Raw genomic sequence first — 25,476 nt, 5'->3', positions numbered from 1 at the left:
ACATTATGGGGCCCAGGTGGCGCTGTGGTTAAACCACTGAGCCTAGGGCTTGCTGATCAGAAGGTCGGCGGTTCGAATCCCTGTGACGGGGTGAGCTCCCGTTGCTCGGTCCCAGCTCCTGCCAACCTAGCAGTTCGAAAGCACGTCAAAATGCAAGTAGATAAATAGGAACCGCTACAGCGGGAAGGTAAACGGCGTTTCCATGTGCTGCTCTGGTTTGCCAGAAGTGGCTTTGTCATGCTGGCCACATGACCTGGAAGCTATACGCCGGCTCCCTCGGCCAATAATGCGAGATGAGCGCGCAACCCCAGAGTCGGTCACGACTGGACCTAATGGTCAGGGGTCCCTTTACCTTTTTAAGAAATACATTATACGAGCGGAAATTTTGCTCTGCAAAAATGTGCAGATTAGGCAAGACTGTGTGCAAAAAAATATGAAAATGAAAAGAAATTCACAATAAAATACTGATGAATTTTCATCAGGGCTTTTTTTTTAAAAGCAAACTGATGTGGAAATGTGGAGAACTGAACCTACATTTGGAAAAGTTGTAAAAACAGAGAGAAACCGATACTGGCCTGTGTGAATTAGGTTGGTTTGCCTTTAAATGCAAACTGATTCTAATTTCTCCCTCATCCCCTACCTAGGCTAGGAGAAGAGGATGTGTTTTCTATTTCTTTGAGCTCAGGTGGCTGCAGTTTAACTACCGGACTGGGCACTTGCTGAAACAGGAACAAGGAAGTGAAAGTGGGTGGCACACCTTCTGAAAACCAGGGAACAGCAAAACCTCACGAAGGAGTACCTGCAGGTAACAATATATAGTTTTGCCTCTTGTCATTTAAAGCAGTTGATTTTCTGCGTTTTGTGTTGAGGAAGCCTCTTCCTAATTTTGTTTTACTTCTCTAAACCAAGTTAATCTCCTTCCTCTGCTCAGGTTTTGTGGGTGGTTGTTGGGACTTGGCAGATCCTAGGAAGCAAAGTAGAACAAGGAAGCCTCTGTGGGGGCCGAACAGAAGCTAAGGGGCACAGCACTGTGCCAGGTGCCAGAGGCTTGGTTATCTGGAGTTGCTTATTATTGCTGCACCCTGAAAACTGCAAAAATGAGTGTATGAGAACCGTTCTTTTGGCCTGACTGGCAAACCAGCAATTGGTCAGGTAACCACTATGGGAGTCTGAAATGCTAGCACAATCCAGCCAAGGGCAGCTCCAGGTTTGAGAAATGGGACGCAGGTGGTGCTGTGGTCTACACCACTGAGCCTCTTGGGCTTGCTGATTGGAAGGTTGATGGTTCGAATCCCCGCAACGGGGTGAGCTCCTGTTGCACTCTCCCAGCTCCTGCCAACCTAGCAGTTCGAAAGAACGCCAGTGCAAGTAGATAAATAGGTACTGCTGTGGCAGGAAGGTAAACAGCATTTCCATGTGCTCTGGATTCTGTCACAGTGTCCCATTGTGCCAGAAGCGGTTTAGTCCTGCTGGCCACATGACCCGGAAAGCTGTCTGTGGACAAACACTGGCTCCCTTGGCCTGAAAGTGAGATGAGCTCTGCAACCCCATAGTCGCCTTTGACTGCACTTCACTGTCCAGGGGTCCTTTATCTTTACCGTTACTTTACCAGGTTTGAGTGCAAAGTATCCTCCAGTTGGACTCGGGAGTTGGTGTTCAAAATATCTGGAGGGCAGCAGTTTGGGGAAGGCTTCTCTCTCTCTCTCTCCCTCCCTCCCTCCTTCCCTCCCTCTCTTCTTGTTCCAATTTATTTGATTATTATTATTTAAATAAAGATGGGGTGTGAGACAAACAAGTAAAAAATGGAATGTGGTGATACAGAATTTGAATGTGTTGAAGCATTTCACATGTGAGCTTTGTCTCATGTTTATTTTTTATTTTTTGTGGGATAAGGGAAGTTCATGGGTTGTTTTTTTAGTGGGAGGGATCCTAAATTGTCATCACTTAGGATCACACCAAATTTTGCAAGGGGAAATGTGTCTAAAATGCCTGTTTTAGTGGTAATGCATGCAATTAGAACGTGAGTTTTTGTGCATTTTTCATTTTAAAAAGAGGAAATGGGACAGAGTGGACTAAAGACTGTAAACACATTCAAAACTGACACGGGTTGGGAACAATCCACCCCGAGCGCAAAAAGGACACAGGATTCCAATATGTTAGACTGCTAGAAACATAGGAAGCTGACTGACACTGAATTTGACCATTGGTCCATCTATCTCAGTATTGCTTGCACTGACTGGCAGCAGCTCTCTAGGATTTCAGGCAGAGGACATTCCCAGTGAAATGTTGAGATGCTGGGGATTGAACTTGGGTAGTTCTGTATGCAAAGTGCAAAGCATATGCTCTTACCACCTTTCCCCTAAAGTAAGTTTCCAGACCTCATTATACTGGTTATGGTGCCATTCGAAATAGAAGCGTAGGAAGTTACCGTGTCAGACCATAGGTCCATCTAGATCAGCATTGTGGACACTGACTGGCAGTTGATCTCCGGGGTTTCTGGCAGGGAGTTTCTCCAAGCCCCATCAGGAGATGCTAGGACCTGGGACCTGTCTGCTACATCCCTTCCCTTATCTTCTTTTTCTCTATCTGCAGATAAAACAGAACATCAAAAAGGAGGCTACAGAAGACCAAGAATGGCTTCCTCGGGGAAAGATTTTGGCCAAGAGCTAAGTGATCAGGTCAACGATGCATTGAGCCGACTGGAAAGCAAGCAGATGTTCCAGAGTGCCTGGGACATTGCGGCATTCGTCATTTTCTTCTCTTTCATTGGTAAGTTGGAGGGTGTGACGGGGAAATGAGGGGGGGAAACAAAAGAAAAACGGTTGCCTTTCACAGCTGATAATTGTTTTTTCTCTAGACCAGGCATCCCCAAACTTTGGCCCTCCAGATGTTTTGGACTACAATTCCCATCATCCCTGACCACTGGGCCTGTTAGCTAGGGATCATGGGAATTGTAGGCCAAAACATCTGGAGGGCCGCAGTTTGGGGATGCCTGCTCTAGACCTTGAGCCCATGTCCCTTGACGGTTTGGGCAGATCACTATGGCTCAAGCTGTTTTGGTTGTTGACGCAGAAAATCCAAATGGCCCCATCCCATAGTGGTGCAAAAATATTTATGGATATATATTGGAAGAAACTGAATTTTAAATAACCAAAGCAGCCTTGCTGAAGTGAAGCAGGTCAGGGTTTAAGCCAGGCACCCCCCAAACTTCGGTCCTCCAGATGTTTTGGACTACAATTCCCATCTTCCCTGACCACTGGTCCTGTTAGCTAGGGATCATGGGAGTTGTAGGCCAAAACATCTGGAGGACCACAGTTTGGGGATGCCTGGTTTAAGCAGTGCCTGGAGCTGGGAGCCCCCTCAATGTCTCTTTGAGCTCCATGAATTATTTTGAGCTCCATACATTACTAAAGTTGTCCCCACTGAACCACTTAACAGTACTGTAAAATGTGTGTCCTAGAACAGGCTACAGCTCTTCTTTGTGGACTGCCCCCCCCCTTTCTAGACAGGGAACTCAGAAACGGATGCATCCAAGCTATTCCATCAGCTCTTCTGAGACCAGCTCCCTTTGACCCTTCCTCAAATTATCTAGTGGCAGCCATTCAATCAGGCTGCTTCCATCTCAGTTGGTCATTATAACTTTTAAGAACTGGTGCCTGAGCTCCCCCCCCCCCTCCTCCCCTTTTTCCCAAGCACCATGTATTTTAGTTTGCAAGCCAGACAATAGGGACTGATGAAATTTGTGAGCTACACCAGCAGCCTATTTTGGCTGAAGAGCATGGAAGAAAACGCTTTAAACAACAATAATAAAACATTCTAAGCAATTCTTTCTGTCTTCCAGGTGTGGTTCTCTTCATGGCCCTCATTGTTCTTATCCGCTGCTTTTGCTGTTGCTGTGATTGCGATTCATATGAGAAGGTGAACATTTTCTGGTATTACGTTCCCACACCTAAGAGCAGGGATCCTCAACCTTTTGGGACCTGGGAGCACATTTGGAAATCTAATTACCGTGTTTCTCATATTATAAGACATGTCTTATATTTATTTTTTCCTAAAAAACACACACACACTATGGCTTATTTTCAAGGGATGTCTTATTTTTTTCCTCCTCCTCCTGCCGCGGCTGGCATTGCTGCTGCGCCTATCACTATGTCTTATTTTCGGGGTATGGCTTATATTCCTTGAATGCTTAAAAATCCTGCTATGGCTTATTTTGTGGGTATGTCTTAAAATATGAGAAACAGGGTAATTATCATGGGCACCACAATAAACCCATTTCAGAGAGGAAAATCTGGTGATGCTCATACCCCCCCCCCCAAAAAAAAACCCTGAAATAAATGAAGAGGCGAAAGAGGCAGCATTTCCCCCCAAAAAAACAGGTGTCCTCCACCAAACTCCTTTAAAAAAAATCTCGTTTAAAAAAATGAGCAGGGGAGCATATGAGGTCATCATGATTTTGGGATGTGAGAAGTAAAAAAGTAATAGGGCATTAATGGATCACTTGAGCTGGAAGCAGATCTGGGCTCAAATACACAGACAACAGGGGCAATGTGCATTCCACACCCTTGCCATGGTTTACTGCTTGAGATTCTAAATTAAACCTTGCTTTCCTGCACACAGGTCCCCAGAAAAAAGGTTGGCATTGTTAACCCGGGCATGGAGCTGTAGCTTTGCCATGACTGATCACCTAAGCAACCAGGAAGAATACCAAATGTTTGTTCTTTTACTGGATTTTCTCATCTGCACCGAATTAACTGTAAATTGGACCTTGTCTGGGCAGGCATGTATGATTAGGGAGGCACTGGAGGTGAGATGCATCACCTGTGACAATATTTAGCCCACATCTGATTGCATATTAAACTGAATAGTCAAACCCATTCCAGGTATGAGTCTATGGTTTGGTATCTTTTCCTTTTCGATCACTGGATCACAGGGCAGCAAACTCCTCTCCCAGTTGGTTTTTTTAAGCCGTCTAGTTTGTGTTTCATTGGAGGAGGAGCAGATCAAGATCGGCTGGTTGGGTTTTCTGGCTGACCCACATAAAGGCATAGTAAAAAAGGGATAACTCTCAACAACCATCACAGGGAATGGGTCAATGCTCTTTTCTTGTGTAGATCCAAGATGCTGCATACAAATGTCAGACCTGCTGCTTCCTCTCCACACACACCTCACTCCCACCCTTATACCATTTCTCACCCATGAATGCTTTGGCCAACTGAGAAACCTACCCTTCATGTGTCTGGAGAAATGTGCTCTAGTCCACAAAAGATTACACCACAATTACATTGGTTAGCTGCCAATGCACTGTGACGAAATTTCCTTATTTTGCTGTAAAATGGAGCCTGAATCAGTGTGAAGTCTTTATCCTCCTGGTTTCTTACAGTCAACTGCTAATTGCAGTAATAAAGTCACATGGCTGTGATGGGGCAAGCAGCAAGAGAAGTGTTACTGTTCAAGGTTCAGTTGGTTCCAAGGAATTTGCGGTGAACACAGATGAATGCCTTCTAATTAGTGTAGTACAGAAGTTGCATTCTGGGTCATCTTGATTTTGAACCGGGCTCCGTAGAGACTCGCCCTACAAACCATCAGTAGAGGGAGCCCCCTCAGTTGTTTTACTGTCCTGAGAGATTTTGGGGCAGCCCTTAAGCTAGAGCAGTCCAATGTGTAGCCCTCGTCGCCTTTTTTGGTGGTCCTCAACAATATTTGAGTCCTCCCCCAAACTGCCTTCCCAAAGCAGGGTAAGCGAGGCACTGGGCTTTGGGAAGGATATGTGGGGGCTCTGGCAGTGTCCTAGAGTCCTCCTTCCCAAGGCTTAGTTAGTGCTTTCCCAGCTTTGAGGAGACACAATGACTCTAGGACTCTTGCCAGAGCCTTCCTTGTGCCTCCTTCCCAAAGCCCGGCACCTCACTTAGCCAGCTTTGGGAAGGCAAAGCGAGGGTGGTATGGGGTGTGTGTGTGTGTGTTCAACTTTTGCCCTTGCTTCCCTCTTCCCCATGTAACGAGGCAGTGTGCAGCCCATGGGTTCTGTGTCAAAGTACTCTTGCAACCCACTTGGGCCACCCTGCCCTAAGCCATGTCATTCCCCGCTACAAAAGTGCAACTGACACCTTCATTCTATAGATTTTGTCATATGCTGAAGATACGCCTCTTTACCCTGGCCTTTGAGATTTTTTTAGCAGTAGAGATTTTTAGGGTCCTTGCTATTCATCTGATTGAAATATTAAAATTAGTTTAAAACAATTAGCATTCTACATGATTGAAACCTGTTCTGGTGGAGGGCTGTTAAGCAATCTAATAATTAACAACAGGCAGAGTCGAGGCATCCTGTATCAACTTAAGACATTTCGACTAACTCCCTCCTACACATCACTGGGGTCTCCTTCAAAACATAGGCTTGCAACTTCAGCCACACAACACAACGGTCAGGGATTTTTATTTAACGACAACAGCAGACCAGTTCAAGGAATGATTTGTTCAAGTTTAGCAGCAACCGACCACTCTGCCACCAAGACAAACATGTATAGTTTTGCATTGCTTAGTGGTAGATGGGCATAGCGATGGCTCAATGGAAGACATGATGGAGGTGGTGCCTCTGGCTTCCCACCGAAAGAACATTGTTCCCGACGCCGCTGGGGTTAAATCGTAGAGATGAATATTCCACATTGGTACAAGAGATTTGGTGGCGGTGATGGAAGGGACAGCAAACCAAAAATATGACGAGGAAGGAATGGCTCTTTGTGGCCCACCACACACACCAAGTTGGTCCCTCTTGTCATCCCTCCAGAACAGTCCAGCCCTGGCTTCATTTTCCCTGTTCACAATCACACCTTTTCCTCTACTGCAGGGAAAGGGGGAGCCTGCGGCCCTCCAAGTCTTGCTAGACTTCAGCTCCCACCAGTCCCAGCCAGCATGGCCAGTGGGTCAGGGAGAATGGGAGTTGCAGTCCTGTGACATTTGGAGAGCCACAGACTCCCCCCCCATTCCCTGCGCTAGCGGGTTGGGATTTGACTAGTGTTCACCAGCTTGGAAAGGAATAGGTGTACTTCTAAAGTGCTAATAAATAATGATATTCAACACATGAGGATGCCAACACTGGGCATGGTGCCTACCCAGCTGCCACCATGAACAGTGGGATCCAGTAAATCTTCACACATACACAGCTTATACAATGATTTCCTCCCGGGGGGAGAGAGAGAGAGAGTGGCTGAAATTGCAAATGGACCACTGTTTGATGCAGGATCAGTAGAGCCTGTAGTTCCAGTAGCCAGAAAACACAGAGATCTGGAAAATAAGAGGGGGAGAGGTTGTCAGAAGCCGCATCATGCTCATGCTCAAGACATCAGTTTGGGAAACCCCCAACCTAAGGTTTCCCATCCCTGCTGTAAGAAGCTAATTGGTGTGGACTCCAAGAATGAGCAGGGAATGGGGATCCTGAATTCAAATCTCACTTTTGTCACAAGTTTGGAGGTTCTCTAAGCCTCCACATCCCACCCTCCCAAATCTGAAATATGGGGATAATATCAACCTACCTTGACAATGCTGTTGGCTTATTTTTCCTTTGCATTTTACTTGAAATAGACTTACCTGTAGCAGTTTAAATGCTCTAAGTGTGCTATATCATTGCTAAGGGTTACTATCTATACATCAGCAGGACATATGCTTTTAAGTTTCACACAATCCAATGCTATTTGCCTTGCCCCCAGTGTCTCCTTTTTCTGCATCAGATACAGAACTAACACTTCACTAAGTATACCAGAAGTAGTCAACGTGGTGCCCTCCACATGCCCACTCAGCCCCAGGTAGCATAGTTAAAGGTCAGGGATGACGGCAGTCCAGCAGCCTGTAGGGCATCACACTGGCTGCCGCTGCAAAATACTTTCAACATCCAGCAGCCTCCCCTGGACCCCAAAAGCAAGGAATGCCCTTTGCCAACCATGTTCTCTCTTTCCACCACCCGACCTTGTCCTTTAGCTGCTGGCACAGCTGTAGGGAGACCGTGAAAAAAACGAGGGCGTCATTCAGCCAGGGGACGACACACTCCACTTTGTGGACATGGTTCACTTCATATCTTTGGTTGTTGAACTCACTGCAGAGAGAGAGACAAAGACAAAGAGAAATATCTATATATCTATATCTATATATCCTGGGGGCAGGGAGGTTACACAGACAAGATTCCACCCTGTTCCCTCAGGCCTTCTTCACCATAGTGTGATGGTATTTATTCATTTATTTTATTAAATGTGTATACCACCCTAAACCCGCAGGTCTCAACATAAAATCACAATATAAAATCACAAAATACACAATTAAAAACAAAAACAACCCAACTTACAACATGGCCCCTGGGTTGTGCAGTATGGACCCTCCAGCCGGTCTGAAGTTCTGGGGGAGGAAATAAAAAATTACCACCCATGGATTTTCAAAGAAGGAAACAGTTGTTCTGTGTAGACTCCACAAGCTTTCTTTATTATAGAGGCGATGTGAATAGTGTACTTACAGTCTCAATATTTTTTTCTGCTTCCTTAGCATCTGTTGTCATTTCCTGACTCTTAAATTAGAGAGATATGGTGTTGTCTTCAACTAAGTCCTACCCAAGAGTAGATCCAGTGAAAGTAATGGGCATGACTAATTCAGGTCCATTCACTTCAACAGCTCTACTCTGAGTAGAACTTGCCTCAGATACAACCCACAAACATTTACCCAGCTACTCAGAGCTTGTGCAATAGTCTTTCACAACACTCCCTTGAAGTAGTGGTAGTAAATACAAAGGAGAAAGATGTTAAGCAGCTGCTTCTGGGCCTCATCCACAGCTTTGCCAAAACTATCACCAGTGAAGATCCACCAACACATTTAAAATCAAGGAGCTTGGTCAGACCTACAAATGGCTTATGACCCTCAGCTGTATTAACAACAATATTTCGCCTTTGTTAAGATTTGGAACCAATGCTCTAACACTGACCTTCTACCCAAGTGGTAAGGAATGTCTCCTGTGTAGGATTACAGTAGAGTAGATCCCTGCCCTGGGAACGAGCTGGGGGTTACATTCTATTTATTTGTATATTAGAAGTTTTATAAACAGCCTTTCAGCATCTTCCCGGTACCTTTGTAGAACTGGGTTGCAGAGCATGCAGCTGATAGACAGTCAAGCAGAGCTTATTCAGGTTGATGTAGAAATTGACGAGGATGTCTGGAGGCAGAGCAGGAGTGAACATTTTCTGCAGGGAAAGCAAAACCAGTGTATCATTAAGGCCCTTCATTTCTTACCCATTGAAAATACCAGGTTTCAATACATGCAGGACTGTGAACAAGTATCCCTCAAGGACAGTAAAGGTAAAGGGACCCCTGACCATTAGGTCCAGTCGTGACCGACTCTGGGGTTGCGCGCTCATCTCGCATTATTGGCCGAGGGAGCCGGCGTACAGCTTCCAGGTCATGTGGCCAGCATGACAAAGCCACTTCTGGCGAACCAGAGCAGCACATGGAAACGCCGTTTACCTTCCCGCTGTAGCGGTTCCTATTTATCTACTTGCATTTTGATGTGCTTTCGAACTGCTAGGTTGGCAGGAGCTGGGACCAAGCAACGGGAGCTCACCCTGTCTCAGGGATTCGAACTGCCGACCTTCTGATCAGCAAGCCCTAGGCTCAGTGGTTTAACCACAGCGCCACAGTCTTCATTTATTCCCCTGACCCTTGATCCACCTTTAAATCAAACATGCATTTGGGGACCCGTTCCTTGACTTTTTACTATGTACTTCTATGGTGGCGGCGCAGCTGTTATGATCCACCTTAGATCAGATCGTGATTTGGTTGTGGGTTCCAGCTCACCAATTAAGACCAATGCTAGGACAAAGATTCTCAGAGTGTAAAGCAGGTCTCCCTAGAGGGGCCTGAAGTACTGTCAGGAGAAGCAAACATTCCCTTTTAGGCCCTGTCACTCAATCGCAGGGACAGGAGAGAACCGGAACACCCAGCAGCGAAACCTATGCCCGTGCTGCCCAGGGCGGGCCCGCTTCCAAGGGGGGGTGGGGTGCAGAGGGTGCCCTCCCAGGCGCGGGATAGCTGCTCAGGTGCACCAATGGCAGAAATTTGGCACGCCACCCACCTGCAACTCCCAAACCTCCCCCAGCTGTCAAAATGAAGAGGGAAGGGAATGCCACCGGCAAAGCGGCACAGCTCCCCCCCTTCCCCCAACGGCTCGGGGTAGGCTTGGGAGTTGCAGGCGGCACACCAAATGTCACCCCCATCAGTGAAGACACACGGGGCGTTCCGCCCCCACCTTTCTTCCACCCCTGGGAATACCAACCCACTGTTTCATAAACGTTGCATCAATGCTGCAAAGATGGTGATGGATCTTTTTTCTTATTCTGAAAGTCCCAATCTCTAAGGACATCTGGGCAAATACAAATTGCCAGACTGGGCCAAGCCCACTGGCCCATCTGCATCAACAACTTTGGTGTCAACACTGACAGGCTGGCGCTCCCTGACCTATAGATTTCAGGAGTTAAACAAAGATCAAAGCATCAGGGGCCACCTGCTAATATTAATGAGAGGCAGAAACATCCAGTTCACCAAAACTGCTGCACTCCCAAGGGCACAGAGTCCCTCTGCTCCTATTGGTAACAGTTCTTTTCTGATCACATGCAGTCACAGGAAACTTTGTGAGCAAAATTTGTCTGCTGCAACATGCCAGGAGCCCCCGCCTAGCAGCAGCTATCAGCTCCTTGTGGGGTGGAAAACCTCAGAAGGGCCCACTGCCCCTGTCTCCCCCATTGCCAACGTTGAACAGTTTACCACATCTTGTAAAGTATTACTAGGGAATGGATTGGGTTTTCCTGAGCTTTCATGTTGCAAGCAACATTCTAGTCCTCATGGATGTGCAATTTTTAAATAATGTCCAGGAAATACATTCTCAAAGCTAAGGAGACAAAGGCAACTTTGTAGGTAGGACTTTCAGAGTTTAGAAGGATGAAAGCCAAGGTGGGAGGGTGGCTATTACTACTTCTTGACTTCTGTAGCCTTGTTATTGCCAATAACTTAAAACCTAAGCCATTCACACAGTATAGCAGGTTTAATGCAAGTATACCCAAAGCTGGACTTTTCTTAGAGCACAACTAAGATTACTGTTAGCAAAGATTTGAGTGGGCTGGAGCAGGTGCGTGCTTATCCCTTCCTGAGAGACTGACAAAGGCAGTTACCGTAACACCACTAGAGGCGATTTCTGGCAGAGTCAAAGTAGCTGGAGTGGTGAGCCGATTCCGAGCTCTTGTCAACTGCAGCATCACTGCATCCATCAACTGGTGTGGAGAGGAGGAAGAAGGGAGGGAGGGAGGAGAGAAACCTGCAATTTTATTTAGGCTGATCGAGAGATGTGGCTGAAATGTCTTAGTCATATGATGTTACTCCAAAATGGCTTTCAGTGTATCAAGAACCAAGCGCTACCCTGGCCTCTCAAGTACCCTGGAGCTTTCTTCATATGCACAAATCGTAATTGATGCTGAGGGGCATTTCGTTTGAGTGTTAGCAAGAAACTGCCCCCAAAACAAACTGCCTTCCTGGATTAAGTCAAAGGTCCCTTTAATCTCCCTGCCACCAACTGTCCTGTGAGCAGAACCCCAGGAGAAGGTGGGAGGGAGGTAAGACCACACCAAGGCCTGCTCTAGCTGGACTATCGCCTTTCTTCCCCCTGATGATTCTACCACCAATTGCCCTGTGGGAAGGATCCTGATGACTTTATGTGTGGATATTGTTCACTGAGCTTTTTGAAAATGTGGGCTTCTAAACAGCCTTAGAATAATTTGCATTCTGAAAGGTGGGATTGAAAAATGGTATCAATAAATAAATTAAAGTCCAGTATTCTATTAACAGCTATGGACAAGCCAGTATTCTTACAAGCCAGATATCCTATCTCTGAGCATGGAGGCTCTACTTACTATCTAATCTATCTAAGTCAATGGCCATCACTACACCTTCTATATTAATTTCCCATTACACACGTCTGAAATCTCTTGTGACCTACGTGGAAAGGAAGAAAAACCCTTCTGTGTAAGGGTAAGTCATGCCTCTGAATACTGGATGTCTGTTGCCTTCATGGCCTGCTTGTGGGCATCTTTTGAGTCATTTAATTGGAGATGAGATGGGCATTTGGCCTGATCCAGCAGGGCCTTTTAAAGTTCTGCTGGTTGCATACTAAGCCAGAGCAGTAGTGCCGTCTAGCCCAGTGCTGTCTGCTCTGGGAGCAGCTCTTCAAAGTCCCAGGTAGATACCCTTCCCTGTTCTATGACCATTTGCCCTTTAACAAGAAATGCAAAGGACAGAATCTGGGACCAGATGCATGCTAAACATGTATCCTGTCACTGGCGTCAAGCCACAGCTCTGTCCCACAATTGTTCCAGTTGCAGGTGAAGTGTTCACTCATCTGGAAAAATGGCTGTTCCCAAGGAGAATGGAAGCAAGCACAATTCTCACCTTGAGGACCTCACATCCTGTCTTGAACTGGTAATTGGCGCCTCTGTTGGTAAGCAGGTAGATCGCTTGGTTGACATGATTCCTTGCATCCTGGATCTGGAAAAAGCACAAAGGGCAGCCCATCAGCATGCTGGGCCAAAGCAGGCAAAAAGAGTTTTGAACCTAGAAGCACGCAAAATCTGCACAAATAAGATGCAAGAAGATGGGTTTGCCGTCATCATACCTGTTGGAGTTTCCATTGTTTATCATCCCGGAATGCAAAGTGTAGGAGTTGGTTATTCCTGGGCATTTTTAAGTTAATATCCTGAGAAACAGAGAGGGGTGATGAAGGGTGCATACACGCAGCATACATTCATAGCAGTTCCCTACTAATGAAAGTCTAGCAGAGACTACTCTGACCCTCCCACCCTATCTCTGATTATTGAGATCAGGATGCTGAGTCCCGGAAGTACTGTATCAGGTGCTACATTTCTATAGGAGGAACAACAAGCTGGAGAAAGCACCTTTTCTGAGAGGTTCCTGTCAACAGGCAAAAAAACATTATTCTGTTTGATGCCTATGGGGTATTAGGGCTCAGGATTGACAATCAGATAGCCCATTAATGGCCATTTTCAGCCTCACACTGGATGCATCTGCTAGCCAGTAGTTGGTTAACTGGGAAATTCAACAGTGGCAGTCATTACATCAGGCTGCAGAGCAAGGAAGAAGGGTTGTTTTGTCACCTCTATTGAGGAACCAGATGCCTCAACAGTCACCTAGTGGCAGCTGTTCCATCAAGCCACCTGAATTGTTTCTATTCCAGCTAGCCCAATTCTTCCAAATTGTAACTTTAAGAGTTGGGGATTGAGCTTCCTTTCCCCCTCCCTCCCTGTTCTTTTCCTCTTGTGTGTCATGTCTTTTATTGATCTTTCTATGCTGCTCAAGGCCTTTTTGGCTAAAGAGAGGGGTCAAATTATTTGAATTACTTGATGCCAAGTAAATCGCTAGCCCTGTGCAATGCCTGGCTCACCTTAACCACTGCAGCAAAAACAAGCAAAGTCCTCAAATAACCAGTGGCCCAGGAGCTTGACTTTCCAGGGGCCTCAGAAACATACTGAAAGGCTGTGCCTGGTTGAACAGTTAACAAATAACAGGGAGCAGAGAAAAATGCAACCCCCTCCTGGGTCAATCACTGAGAAGTCACAGTTTAGCAGGTAGGGAACTTGAGAAGCTGCAAGCTCTCAAATAAAAATGCTATTTCAGGAATTACTGAAATGGCACCCCCAGGTGCACCTGTGTCTGCAGAGGCTTTGCCTGGCCCCAACAGGGCCCCCTCCTTACAGTTAAGCTTCAAAGCAGCACTCTGTTGTAGCCAGTGGAACAGGTTGTAATATGTGGTGGTGTGTGTATGTGTGGTGCCCGCAACAGTTTCTCCAGTTTGCAAATGTGCCCCAAAAGGTTGGTGAGCGCTGCACTATTTAGAGCAGTGTTTCCCAAACTTGGGTCTCCTGCTGTTTTTTTTTGGACTACAACTCCCATCCTCCTTAGCTAGCAGGACCAGTGGTCAGGGATGGTGGGAATTGTAGTTCCAAAACAGCTGGAGACCCAAGAATGGGAAACACTGATTCGGAGCATGCAATAGTCCTACAGTTCATGGGGGACAAAAAGAAGAAGTAGTCAAATTCCTCTCTGGGATTTATTGTTACCAACCCCTTTGGGATTAGAGGCCATGTTTATCTGCATTGCAGCAATAGTGAACTGAGTCTGAAAGAAGTTTGCTTAACCATCTGGGGAATCCACAACCAGGCCTCATTAACAATCCTAAGAGATATGCATGGTATGTTGCCTGGCACTGGTGGTGTGTTGGCTGCATTGCTGACATGGAAACCAAAAGCAGCAGGTTGTGCATGAGCAGCCTGAGCAGCAATACCAGGGCAGGCGTTTCATGGTCCCTGAGGCCTTTGAAAGACAATTCAGCAAGGTAAATGGCAAAGGCTCATGTGAGCAAGTGATACCAGTCAGTTGGTTATTTATCTGATTACGGCAGAGGTGCATCTGTGCCATACGTTCACAGCATTCTTACACCACTTCAAACAGTTGCAGCTTCCCCCAAATAATTATGGGAGCTGTAGTTAAGGGCACTGAGAGCTGTTAGGAAATGCCTCTATTCCCTTCTTAGAGCTACGATTTCCAGAGTGGTTTAACAAACAACCTCTCTACTCAGGGTACTGTAGCTCTGGGAGGGGACTAGGGGGTAGTCTAACAAATCTCAGCACCTTTAACAAACTACAGTTCCCAGGATTCTCGAGAAGCCACTACTGTTTAAACTGCTGTGTTGTTTAGTCGTGTCCGACTCTTCGTGACCACATGGACCAGACCATGCCAGGCACTCCTGTCTTCTACTGCCTCCCGCAGCTTGGTCAAACTCATAGTACTTAAATGTATAGTGGCTCAAGTGAAAAATAAGTTGGAATTCCCCCAAGAGGAGATCTGCTGACATGCCAAGAGTGTTGGAAGGAGATGAGGTTTTCCTGCCTGGCACCATCGGGGAGGTACCCACTCCCTACCACATGAAACTTGCATGAGCAAATACTCACAGCCTGGCACAAGGCATCTCCCTGAAGTGTCAGGACTCCCTTCACCTGGTCGGTGCTGAAATAAAAGGCAGTGTTGTTAACATGGATAATAAAATGCATCTAATTCTCACGGGTGTTTGGGGATGTATATACGCAGGCAAACACAAATGGTTCAAAGAGCAGGCCAGTGCTGTTCAGTGATTAGACATTTACAGTTCTAACTTCCTCAGTGGAACCATCAGGAATAGACAGCATAAAGAAATACTTGTGCCATTTCCTGGTTTTCTCTCAGCTGCCAACATACTGCAAACAGCCTCCTTGTATAATTGCGGAAAGTGTGATTGAGCAAAACAAACTCTGTTATTTAGACATGAATCGTCTTTGTTTCTGCAACAGGAATGTGACCATAAAACTGGGATTGGTTAAGGATCTGATGACAGGATGCACACTGTTTTCAATAAAGTACCAAGTATGGTAGATCCTCTGTAGCAGTGCATCATCTTCAGATGTAAGCTGGGAAAAGGATTGGGTGGATTTTGTGGGCATTCAGTCTGGTGGAGGAAGGGGTTCAGCTCTCCGTCCCCAAAAAGAGCAGATTCATTGTTTATTAGGATGGGTAGGCAATAGATTTTTACAATGTGATGGCAGGGCAATGTCTCTGTTCTATTTTTAAAAACTTTTATCATGCCAACATACCAAACAGTGGTAGAGACACAGATAACAGACCAGCTCTGCTTTAGCTTAACCCCAATTGACCTGGAGGCAGCATTGTTCTGGGGCATTTTGAGGGATGGAAAATATGGCAGCCACCAATAGTGATTACCATGTTTCCTTCCTCTAAAGTGTCCTAAAATGACACTGCATTCAAGTCATTCTGCAGATACAAAAAGATGTTCAGGCTGCTGAGAGTGGAACTGTTCTGTTATAGACAGCAGTGCTAACAACAACAACAAAACAACAACAACAACAACAAAAAGGTTAAAGAAGCTGCCCATCCACCCCCACATTGCTTAAGTAAGAGGCCTCCATGATGGCAGCAAATTCTTACTATGTATTACCCCTCACAATTAGAGAAATGGCCAGTTTGCGGTCTCCGAATAAGGCTTGCGAAACTGGGAGGGGAGCATTGTGGCACAGCCCTACCTCAAAACTCAATGCTGTTATATCCATAGGCAGAGGAACAGCTAGAGGAAATGGGAGTTCTCTTCATCCCTCCCCCTCCCAGCCCGTTTTTGAACATGTGCCTGAGCAGTGGGTTTGGAAGTGTCCACCCACCCTCTTGGGCATTCAGCCCTTTATGGAAACAACAAGGCTGAAGACCAGAACCAGGGAAGGGGCACACCTCTTTCTGATTGCTTTGCACCTTTCTAGTAGTCCACTTTGAAGAATTTAAAGCACATCTTCTCCTATATAGCCCCAGGGCATTAAAAAAACAAAGCAAAAAAACCTGCCTTTGTTATTTATACTGTACGTCTTAAGGTGTTGCAGTTTGGAAGGAGCTTACAATCTAAATAGAGTGGGGGAAATGGCCAAGGGCAGGAAGGACAAACAGATGGATCAGTAATGAAGGCAAGCACTGCAACATGCGATTAAAGTTTGGCTACCGTTGGGAATGAGGACCAAGGGGGATAATGAACCTAAGGGTAAGCAGAGAAGGTGGTTTTAAAGCAGGTGTTTGGAGGGAGACTTGACCCAGCATACACCAGAGGATGGGTATCTCGGGCCAGGATACAGCTCTCCACATCCCTCTTGTCTAGCCCTTTGGATTCTCCCCAGGCCACACTCCTCACTGCTCTGTACCCTCCTTGAGGGATTTTTGCCTGGCCAGAATGTGATAATGCCTCTTGCTTGCCTGGATGGAGAGATGTGTATGTGGAAACTTCTCCATGGTTGGAATCTAGCCTACTGTACTAATCTGTGGCTCCACCCACTTTTGCATCTGGCACCACCCACCACGACCACAGGGCCCTTGGGCTGTAAAAGGTTCTAAGCTCCTAACACCTACACATTCAGCAAATACATTCCACACAGTGTGGGGCAGGCAGCAAAGGAGAATGGATGGAGCTATTGAAGGGCAAGGATGAGAGAGATCATATCAGCTCCAACGTGTGCTTCTAATTACACTGACAGAGGCTGAATAGTTTACTAATCCTTACTCATAGAGGCTTCCTGAGATGCTGCCTGAGAAACAACTTTTGTATGAGCAGCATGGTGTGGTGGGAAGTGGCGATGTAAGCTCCCAGACTTGGCTCCCCCCCCCCACTGACTGGCCTTAGCCAAGTCCGCTTTGCTTCCCCTCCCCTCTATAGCTGATACAAGGAGACAACAGTTGCAAATCATGTTGCCCATGAAGATCCCCATACCTACTTTGAACTACCCAGAATGAAGTTCTCCTGCTTGATGGGTCCCTCTGAACCGCTCACAGGCAAAGTAAAGCGATGAGAAGCCTCCTGAGCAAGAAAGAAGCAGAGAAGAATGAGTGCCGCAGACACCAGCTGCCTCCCAACATTTCTTCTTGGGTTAGAAACTCAGAAAACTGGCAAGACCACTCTGCTTCACACAAAAGAAAACCAATGGTATAACCTGCCTCCACACTTCTCTATTGTTTTAAATACTTTGAACAGATGGCACCAGAGTTTCCTGTTTCTGGGAAATTTTATTCATCTCATGAACTTTAAGTACTTCACAGCTATCTATCTACACACACACTTCTTGGCTCAGTTAACCCCCCCCCACAAGTAATCTTCATTCATCCACCTGAACAAACACAGCATAGCCGCCAAAAGCGGAAGTCTTTCAATCTCTCTCTGAAGTTGTAATTCTGATATCTGGACTGGGGTGGGCTGAGAAGAGGACAAATCTGCAGTACACAATTTGGGTCCTTTTTCCATCTCTGCTACAAAGCTGGCCTGGCATTTGGCTCTTTGCTGGTGAAATTAGTGCATGGCCCTGGCTGGTCGCCATACTTGCGCATTCCGGTATCATCATAAGTAGAGACCAGCATTTGGCAACCTAGTACCCTCCAAATGTTTTGGACTACAACTCCCATCAGGTCCAGCCAGCACTATGTTGGCTGAGGCAGACAGGAGTTGTGCTCCAAAGCTTATGGACAGCACTAATTTTTGCCAAAGGCTAATATACCCGAAGCAACCAAAACCCAGAACCCATAGCAAGTTTGAAATTGTTTTGTAGTGGAACAAGAGGCCTGAGAGATTGCTAGTATGCCCAGTAACTGCTTCAGACAAAGAAACACACAGTAGGAAGAAATGTCATTTTTTGGTAAATACCTTCAGAATATCTTGCAGCTGCCGTAGGACAGCATGAACCTCCTCTCGTAAAAGCCACTTGAACTCCTCTTCCTACAGGGAAAGAAAATATATATTAAAAACCCTGCATTTAAAAACTCCACATTTCCATAGTATGATTCACTGAGAACTTTCAAAAGATATTTAGTACTCCTGTGCTACTCTCCTCTCTGTTCCTCCATTCATAAAATCATAGACTTGTAGAGTTGGAAGGGATCTTCAGAATCGTGTCTTCGCAGATGCAGACGCTGGAAATCGCGGGCGTGCGCGATTCGACCCACGAAGGGATCTCCACTGGAGTGAACCGACCCAGGCGAGGTAAACTTTGCTAACCCCTGATCTAGTCCAACCCCCTGCAATGCAGGAATATGCAGCCATCGCATGCACCGATCAAACCTGCAACTCTGGCGTTATCAGCACCACCTTCTAACCAACTGAGCTATCCACTCACATCATCTCACATAAATGAATAAATTCTGCTGAAACTATCCAAAGACATTTGGAATGCTTGTGATCATGCACTTTTAAAAATGAAGATCTTACCCGGGCAGCAAACTATGCAAGTTAATCAGAACATTTTTATTTAACATTCTTGCAAGTTTCACATGATTTTATTTTGCCTAGAAACTACAGGGTTTTCATTCATATTCAAATCAACACAGAAGGAAAGAGTACACAGGCAATGGCAAAATTGCTTCCTCCTCTCTATTTCCCAAGCACAGAGGGGGATTTCACAAGCTCTTATTGAGTCAGCAAGGCATGGGGTGTCTCCTTAGTTTAGATGGATCAGGTTCTACTCTGAGAGGGCAATACCTCTGCTGTCCTGCTCTCTCTGTTGAGAAAAAGCCACTCTTTGTGAGCCCTATTCAAATTAGAACTGATGGACTAAAACATGTCCATTAATCTCAATGGCTCTACTCTTTTTGTTGTTGTTGTTGTTTTTACAGTTTTATGATCAAAGTGCCACAATTCATAGCTTAGATTTTCTACTGCAAAATTGGGCCATACCAATAGAAATATTTGGAAATCCAACATTTACCTAAATCAGGCATAGGCAACCTTGGCTCTCCATATGTTTTGGAACTGCAACTCCCATGATCCCTGACCACTGGCCCTGTTAGCTAGGGATCATGGGAGTTGTAGTTCCAAAACATATGGAGAGCCAAGGTTGCCTATGCCTGACCTAAAGAAATCACCCCTGAGCATTATAGTTGCAGAGACATGTACATATGGAGCTTCCAGCAACGCTGAGCTTTGAACTGAGCATGCCTCCTAGTCCCTTCCCCACAACTCAAGGTCTTACCACCACTCAATTTATTGACTTGGTTTCGACTTTGACAAAATAAACTGTGAAACCCCCCCCCCCCAAAATCATTCCCTATCATGCAATGACATCTCAATGTATGTTCCAAAATAATTCTGGAAAGGGTTGGTTCAAAGAGGAAAACGCTGACAACAATCCACTTGTTTACACAGGAGAGAATCCAAAAGCACCACATGGCTTCAGATAAACAGAAGCCCTGCTGGATCCAGAAGGGGCGGTGGAGCCACAGTTAGACTATCTCCCCAAGGGCACCTTGAACATTCTTCTCCAGCTGTTATGAATACAAACAAACTCTTTCAGAGTCTCTTGAAGCTTGACAGCACCTACACAGCTTTAATAATTAACTTGCATCTATTTCTAAGAGGCTGTCTTCCTTTACTTTTAAGGAGAAAGGCACAGGGTAGGAGCCAAATCTTAACTGCCACCACCCAACCATGTTCTCTGGGGAACCTCTTAGGTCCAACTGTTAGGTTACTCTTCATTTACGCATTTCTACTTTAATACAAATGTCTCCAGATACTCTGCATTGAACAGCTGATTGGAACCATTGAGTGAAACCTCTAAAAGTGCTCATCTGATAATGAAAGTTTGCTAGGAATACATTTCCCATGCTGGGCATGCACACAGGTTGCTTGATGTAGTGTTTCCCACCTGTACAGCAGTCTGTCATGTTGTACAGGTTAAAACTGTACTTCAAGTGTGGAAATGAACCATGAATCACTCCCACTGGGTAAGGGTGAATCTGTTTAGGATCAAGTTCACAAACAAACAAAACAAACAAACAAACAAATGCTGCATGTAAACTGAATAACCCTTTGCCACTAAGACAACTTGCTCTAGGATGAAGCATTCCTTATGGTGTTGGAGACATTGTGTTATTCAAATGAACACAGTGATATGAACTGAGAACATGCAGCATAGAACTGTTGCTTGACTACTGTTTAAACAATGCCCCGAGTAATTTGATTAAGGGCCAGAATAGCCTTACTGGCATCAGCAACACAGGGGACCTACACAAATAAATAAATGCTTTGTTTCAGTTCTAAAGTGATAAATGCCCCCACATTAGATTTATGTATATTTAAGACTCTGGAGAAACATATAAAGCAGGGATGAGGAACCCCAGGCCTGTGGGGCCAATCTTTATTTGGCCCTCAGGAGGCCCTCTACTCCACACCCTCCTTAAGTGCTTTCCCCTAACTGAAATGTGCCCCTAAACTGCTTGTCTGGATGAAGGGTGGAGGTGCGTGTGTAGAAATGTTTGCATGTTGGAATGCAAGGTATGGCACAAAGGCATGATTCACACTTTCAAGGCCCACCTTTGCATCTAGCCCTATCCGCTGGAAAGGAATGCAACCCTCAGGCTGAAAAAGGTTCCCTTCTCCTGCAGCAAAGTCTTCTATTGATGATAAAGCAAAAGGAAGTATTCTGGCACCTTAATAGATTAACAAATTACTATGGTATAAATTCTGGACCTTTACAGTTGAAAGCAGCAATACTGTTGGTGGATCCTAGCATATAGAACCATATATGCTAAGATTTCAAGTACTTTTGCCAACCGATGCAGACATGTGTTTGGTGTCGAAAAAGCGATAACAATGGTAACTAATGCAGCAGATGAAAACATTGTAGAGTTTGCAGATTCCTGAGAAACCTGAGGCATGTCTCAGACCCTCATAGCTCCAGTTAGGATCAAATCTATCAATCTCAATTTTAATCTGAAGCTGTAAAGCAACACACTGGCTATTCAGTGATACTCCACCCCCAACAACATACATTCTTTCACAATAATATCCAAATAGCAAAGTGACAGACTTTGCTTCTAATTCAGACCTTTCAGCAACAGCTGTGAATGGCATTTAAGAATTCATGAAGGGAATGCAGAAAACCACTGCACCATCCATGTGCCTTACAGAACCAATGATGTTTCATTGTGCTAGAACTGAACTGTGAACATTTGTGGATGCAGGCGTAAAGTGCAGAACTATGAACACAAGCAAACAGAGACTGACAAATTTAGAGAGTATAATTCCATCAACTCTCCTGGTCAATTCTTGTTAAGTAGATTCTCCACATCCAGAAGCAGTACATCTTTGGACACAATTACAGGAGATCCCAATCATCATGAAACCTTGCTTCTAGGCAGTGGCCTCTGGCTGGCAGTGATTGAGAGAAAACATTGGACAAGAGGGGTTATTTGCTCAATTCAATAAGGAGAAGCTAATGTTGATGTTATTGCTACCTGCTTGGGGAATGCAAGACAGAGTCTGGGCATATACATGCAGCAGAAGGAAGTGGTAAAGAATCCGCAGGTGGCAGGATGGACTGTACCTTTTTGGACTGTATGTGTGCAGGAAATAGTTTTATTTAATGGCCCCGTGTCTTAAAAAAACTCATTTAACTAGAACACTAGCACAGCAAGGATCAGGCTGGGCAAGAAGACGTGGCCCTGATAAAGAAGCACTTTAAGACATCAAAGAAGCTTTCAAAAAAGCAATGACTTCCACATCTTGCAGTGTAAAATGCTACAGTCATACTATCTCCAACTCAAAGGATGAGAGCATCTCTGATGGTTTGGACAGGAGTCCACCTAGTCTAGCATCATTTCCAACATGTGTCAAACAGAGGCCTCTCACAGCCCTTCCTGGATAGACTAGGAATCTAAATTGGGACCATTTGCATGCAAAGCATATGCTCTGCTACTGAGCTACAACCCCTCCCTGCTCCATTCTTTTGCTCTGTCTAACCTACTTCAGAAGACCAAAGAAGCCTATGGCACACTAAAGCCTAAAAAATTATTATGGCATCATCTTGTGTGGACTACAGTCCACCCCTCCTGTGTAACAGGCACATATGCACACACGACGTTTGGAGGAATCAGAGGGCAAGGAAATGCAGAAAAGACAAGTGCAGAGACTCTACTACACCCTCTGGAAATCATGATCACACAAGTATGCTGGAAAATAAAGTAGGGTCTCTGGCAGGAAGAAATGAACTTTGCCCATCACCCTGAACTCCTTGGAGGAATTGTTAAGTGGGGTGCAAATCTTATCTAACATGAGTGGTTTCCAAATCATGTCCTAGAGTTCCTTGGAAGTATATCGGGTGATTTTATTTCTCAAAGAGGAGATCAGCAACAGTGAACAAATTGCCCATGAAGACAGAATGCATCAAGTCACAAACTCTTGGGCTGGACTCCTTTAAATGCAGTTTAAATGTGCAGCTGAAATTCTCAGCCCACTTTTCTTAGGCAATTCATAGAAAGCAGGGAAAAGAACATCAACAGAGCCTGGCTGCTGGATCAGGCCAATGTCCCATCTAGTCCACCATCCTGCTAACCCAGTGACCAACCAGATGCATCTATAGGGAAGCCCACAAGCAGGACCTGAGTGCGACAGCACTCTCTCGGTGCTGGCGAAGAGCTGACAACGTATTTCAGGATGGCGACGACGATGATAAATATCATTATGAAATAAGGTAATTATAATTTCAGGGGGAGGAGGCGGCGGCGGCGCCGGTTCCGCGATAGTGTGGAGTGACGTCACGCACAGCCGATGCCGGCGCGGATGACGTCATGCACGGCCCCGCTCCACACCGAAGGGGTTGAGCCAGGCAGAGAACCGCTGTCGGTCCCTCAGGGCTGAACAGAGGCGCCTCGGCTTCTCTCGGCCAAGAGTGAAGGAGACGCCGCCGCCGCCGCATCCGAACACAGCAGCAGCTGCAACAGCAACGCGGCCGGCCGCCACAGCCGCTCTCTCACCAGTACAGCCCGCTCGGCCGCGCTCGCCAGCGCCGCCATCCTCATAGCCGCGCCGCCTTTCGTCCGCAAGACCCAGATGGATAACCGCCTCACGGAGATGCTCCACGGACCCAACCGCTTGACTTGAGGCGATACGTGAAGCACGGGCTCTTCCCCCCCTTCGCTCCTTATTGGGCAGGAGCTTCAAGAGACGACGTTCTTATTGGCCAGTTCTTAAAGGCCTTGCCTAGACGCCTCCGCGAGGCTCCGCCCACTCCTCGGCTTTTAAATAACCCGTTCACAACCACTTCCGGTCTGAACGTCGTTGCCTCTCTCTCTGTGCCTTTAATAGTTATAATGCCAAATGAGTTTTACCATAGAGGTTGGTGCCAAGAGCTAGAGCGTCATCATTTTGCATTGTTAGGGACGTCGTGGGTAAAGCTGTGGTGCTTCAGTTCTCACCGGAATTTCAGAAGGGTGGTAGCGGTATAGAGACTACATAGTGTGTTTTATCTATACGTTTTTAAAATGGAAGCCTAGCAACCTGGAAGTCAGGCGACAATCATTGGCCAGGAATGTATTTCTGCTTTCCTACCTTTTCCATCTTCTGAGGGCTGCTGTGGCGTCATAGAGCCTAGTGACGTAATAAAGCAAGCTAGTCCGGCCAAGCTTTTTGGGGGGAGGTAGAGAATTGTGAAAACAATCAAGGGCAGATAATGTGAAACCCACCCATTTTGATGTGCATATTATTTAAAACTATCCAGGATAAAGAAGCACTGTACAATTCTCTTTGTTTCCAAAGTGCAGAATTTAGTGCTGGTCAAAACATTATTCACAACCAAGGAGACAGGAAAAAAACCCTGCTGATGACTGAGCATGCTCAGTGGCTACGGAGTAATAATTGACTGTGCTCGAAAACAGCCACAAAAAAGGGAGGGGCATGGAAGGGAGAATCCTGAAAAAAGACATAGCTGGATAGAACTTTCAAGCAGGCACATTCCATCCCGCAACACACTAAATATAATTCAGATTAATATTGTAAACTAACGGGAGTTATCACATCCAGATTATAAACCATATAGCACTTCTTTGATTGGCATTACGTTCCCAGTGAAATAGTCACCATACATTCTTCAGCTTGTGCTTTCCTTCTGTTTATATCCCACCTTTCTTTCCCAAGGTTGGGAGAAAGTGACTGGGCCAATGATACCCAAATTAGTTTTATGGTTGAGAAGGTACCTGCATCAAGGATCTCAATATAATCTAACCACAACAGCAAGCAACTTTCATTCCCAATGCTATTTGAAAAAGAAAGTTATGTTTACTGACATGATTTATCATACCACTGTGAAGTTATTTTTCTATAGTGTATAGCAAAAATTCGCTTCCAAAGACTTCCCATTTGAAGCAGTTTGTATGAGACATAGATTAAGTTTTTCAGGGAAATGGATACTCACATTCTTGAAGTGTAGTATTAAACAAGTTGATGTTTAATACTGAAGATAAACAAGTTGTATGCCTAAACAGAACCCCCATATTTAAATATTTACACAAAACAAAAATTTGTGCTAAAGTTTGCCTCTATCCAGTTCAAAACTTATCCAACCTGTTTGGGTAGCAATGTCTTAAAAGAGGGAGAACAGGAAATTCTTGCTTCCTACTTTGCCGCAGCACACAAAAAACATTGTGTAGCCAAACATGCATAGGCATCAACAATCCCAAAAGCCAAAGGCAGGCAATTCTTCTCATTAGGATCAACTAGCCAAGTCATTTTATTATGGTCAATAATCAATATCAAGACAAAGATACCAATTACAAAATTATAAAAAACTAGACAAAATAAGGTGTAACATCACATATAAACAAGCAGTTCTAGGTGGTCATTTATGCCAGAAAGGAACCCTTCTGACCTAGGGATATCCATCGTAGAACCCATTAAAACACCAGAGTACTACACAGAATTTCATGTTCTCCCGAACTCTTTTGGCTGAAGAACCCCCCATGGTAGCAAGCAGCTTGCAGCTAGAAACAGAAGGAGAAAGGCCATAGCTCAGGAGTAGAGTATCAGCTTTGCATGCAGCAGGTCCC

At 45.5% G+C, this 25,476-nt stretch overlaps 2 protein-coding genes across 4 annotated transcripts; one reads left to right on the top strand and one right to left on the bottom strand.

The window, feature by feature from the left end:
* Positions 1-764: 764 nt before the first annotated feature.
* On the top strand, positions 765-4,877 carry SMIM22 (small integral membrane protein 22). Its single transcript, XM_060282892.2, has 4 exons — positions 765-805; positions 2,593-2,769; positions 3,842-3,918; positions 4,621-4,877. Exons 2-4 carry the CDS (start codon positions 2,634-2,636, stop codon positions 4,666-4,668), a joined length of 261 nt encoding a protein of 86 aa, XP_060138875.1. The 5' UTR covers positions 765-805; positions 2,593-2,633; the 3' UTR covers positions 4,669-4,877.
* Positions 4,878-6,417: 1,540 nt separating this feature from the next.
* Positions 6,418-23,521, bottom strand: ROGDI (rogdi atypical leucine zipper). 3 transcript variants are annotated; one of them, XM_060282891.2, is made up of 11 exons: positions 23,410-23,521; positions 18,308-18,379; positions 17,388-17,470; positions 15,042-15,096; positions 12,689-12,769; positions 12,466-12,561; positions 11,196-11,294; positions 9,102-9,215; positions 8,333-8,382; positions 7,934-8,086; positions 6,418-7,281 (listed from the first exon to the last, which is right to left on the bottom strand). In XM_060282891.2, coding segments are annotated over exons 1-11 (849 nt in total). In that variant the 5' UTR covers positions 23,455-23,521; the 3' UTR covers positions 6,418-7,280. The 3 variants fall into 3 exon arrangements, with proteins under 3 accessions (XP_060138874.1, XP_034986760.1, XP_034986759.1); XM_035130869.3 differs by having other exon boundaries at positions 7,960-8,086; XM_035130868.3 differs by lacking the exon at positions 6,418-7,281 and having other exon boundaries at positions 7,742-8,086.
* Positions 23,522-25,476: the final 1,955 nt, after the last annotated feature.

The sequence above is a fragment of the Zootoca vivipara genome, chromosome 13, assembly GCF_965207765.1.
Source record: "Zootoca vivipara chromosome 13, rZooViv2.hap1.1, whole genome shotgun sequence".
Lineage (NCBI taxonomy): Eukaryota > Metazoa > Chordata > Lepidosauria > Squamata > Lacertidae > Zootoca > Zootoca vivipara.
Note: the sequence above shows the minus strand (reverse complement) of the source record. Positions and strands in the feature narration are given on the sequence as shown.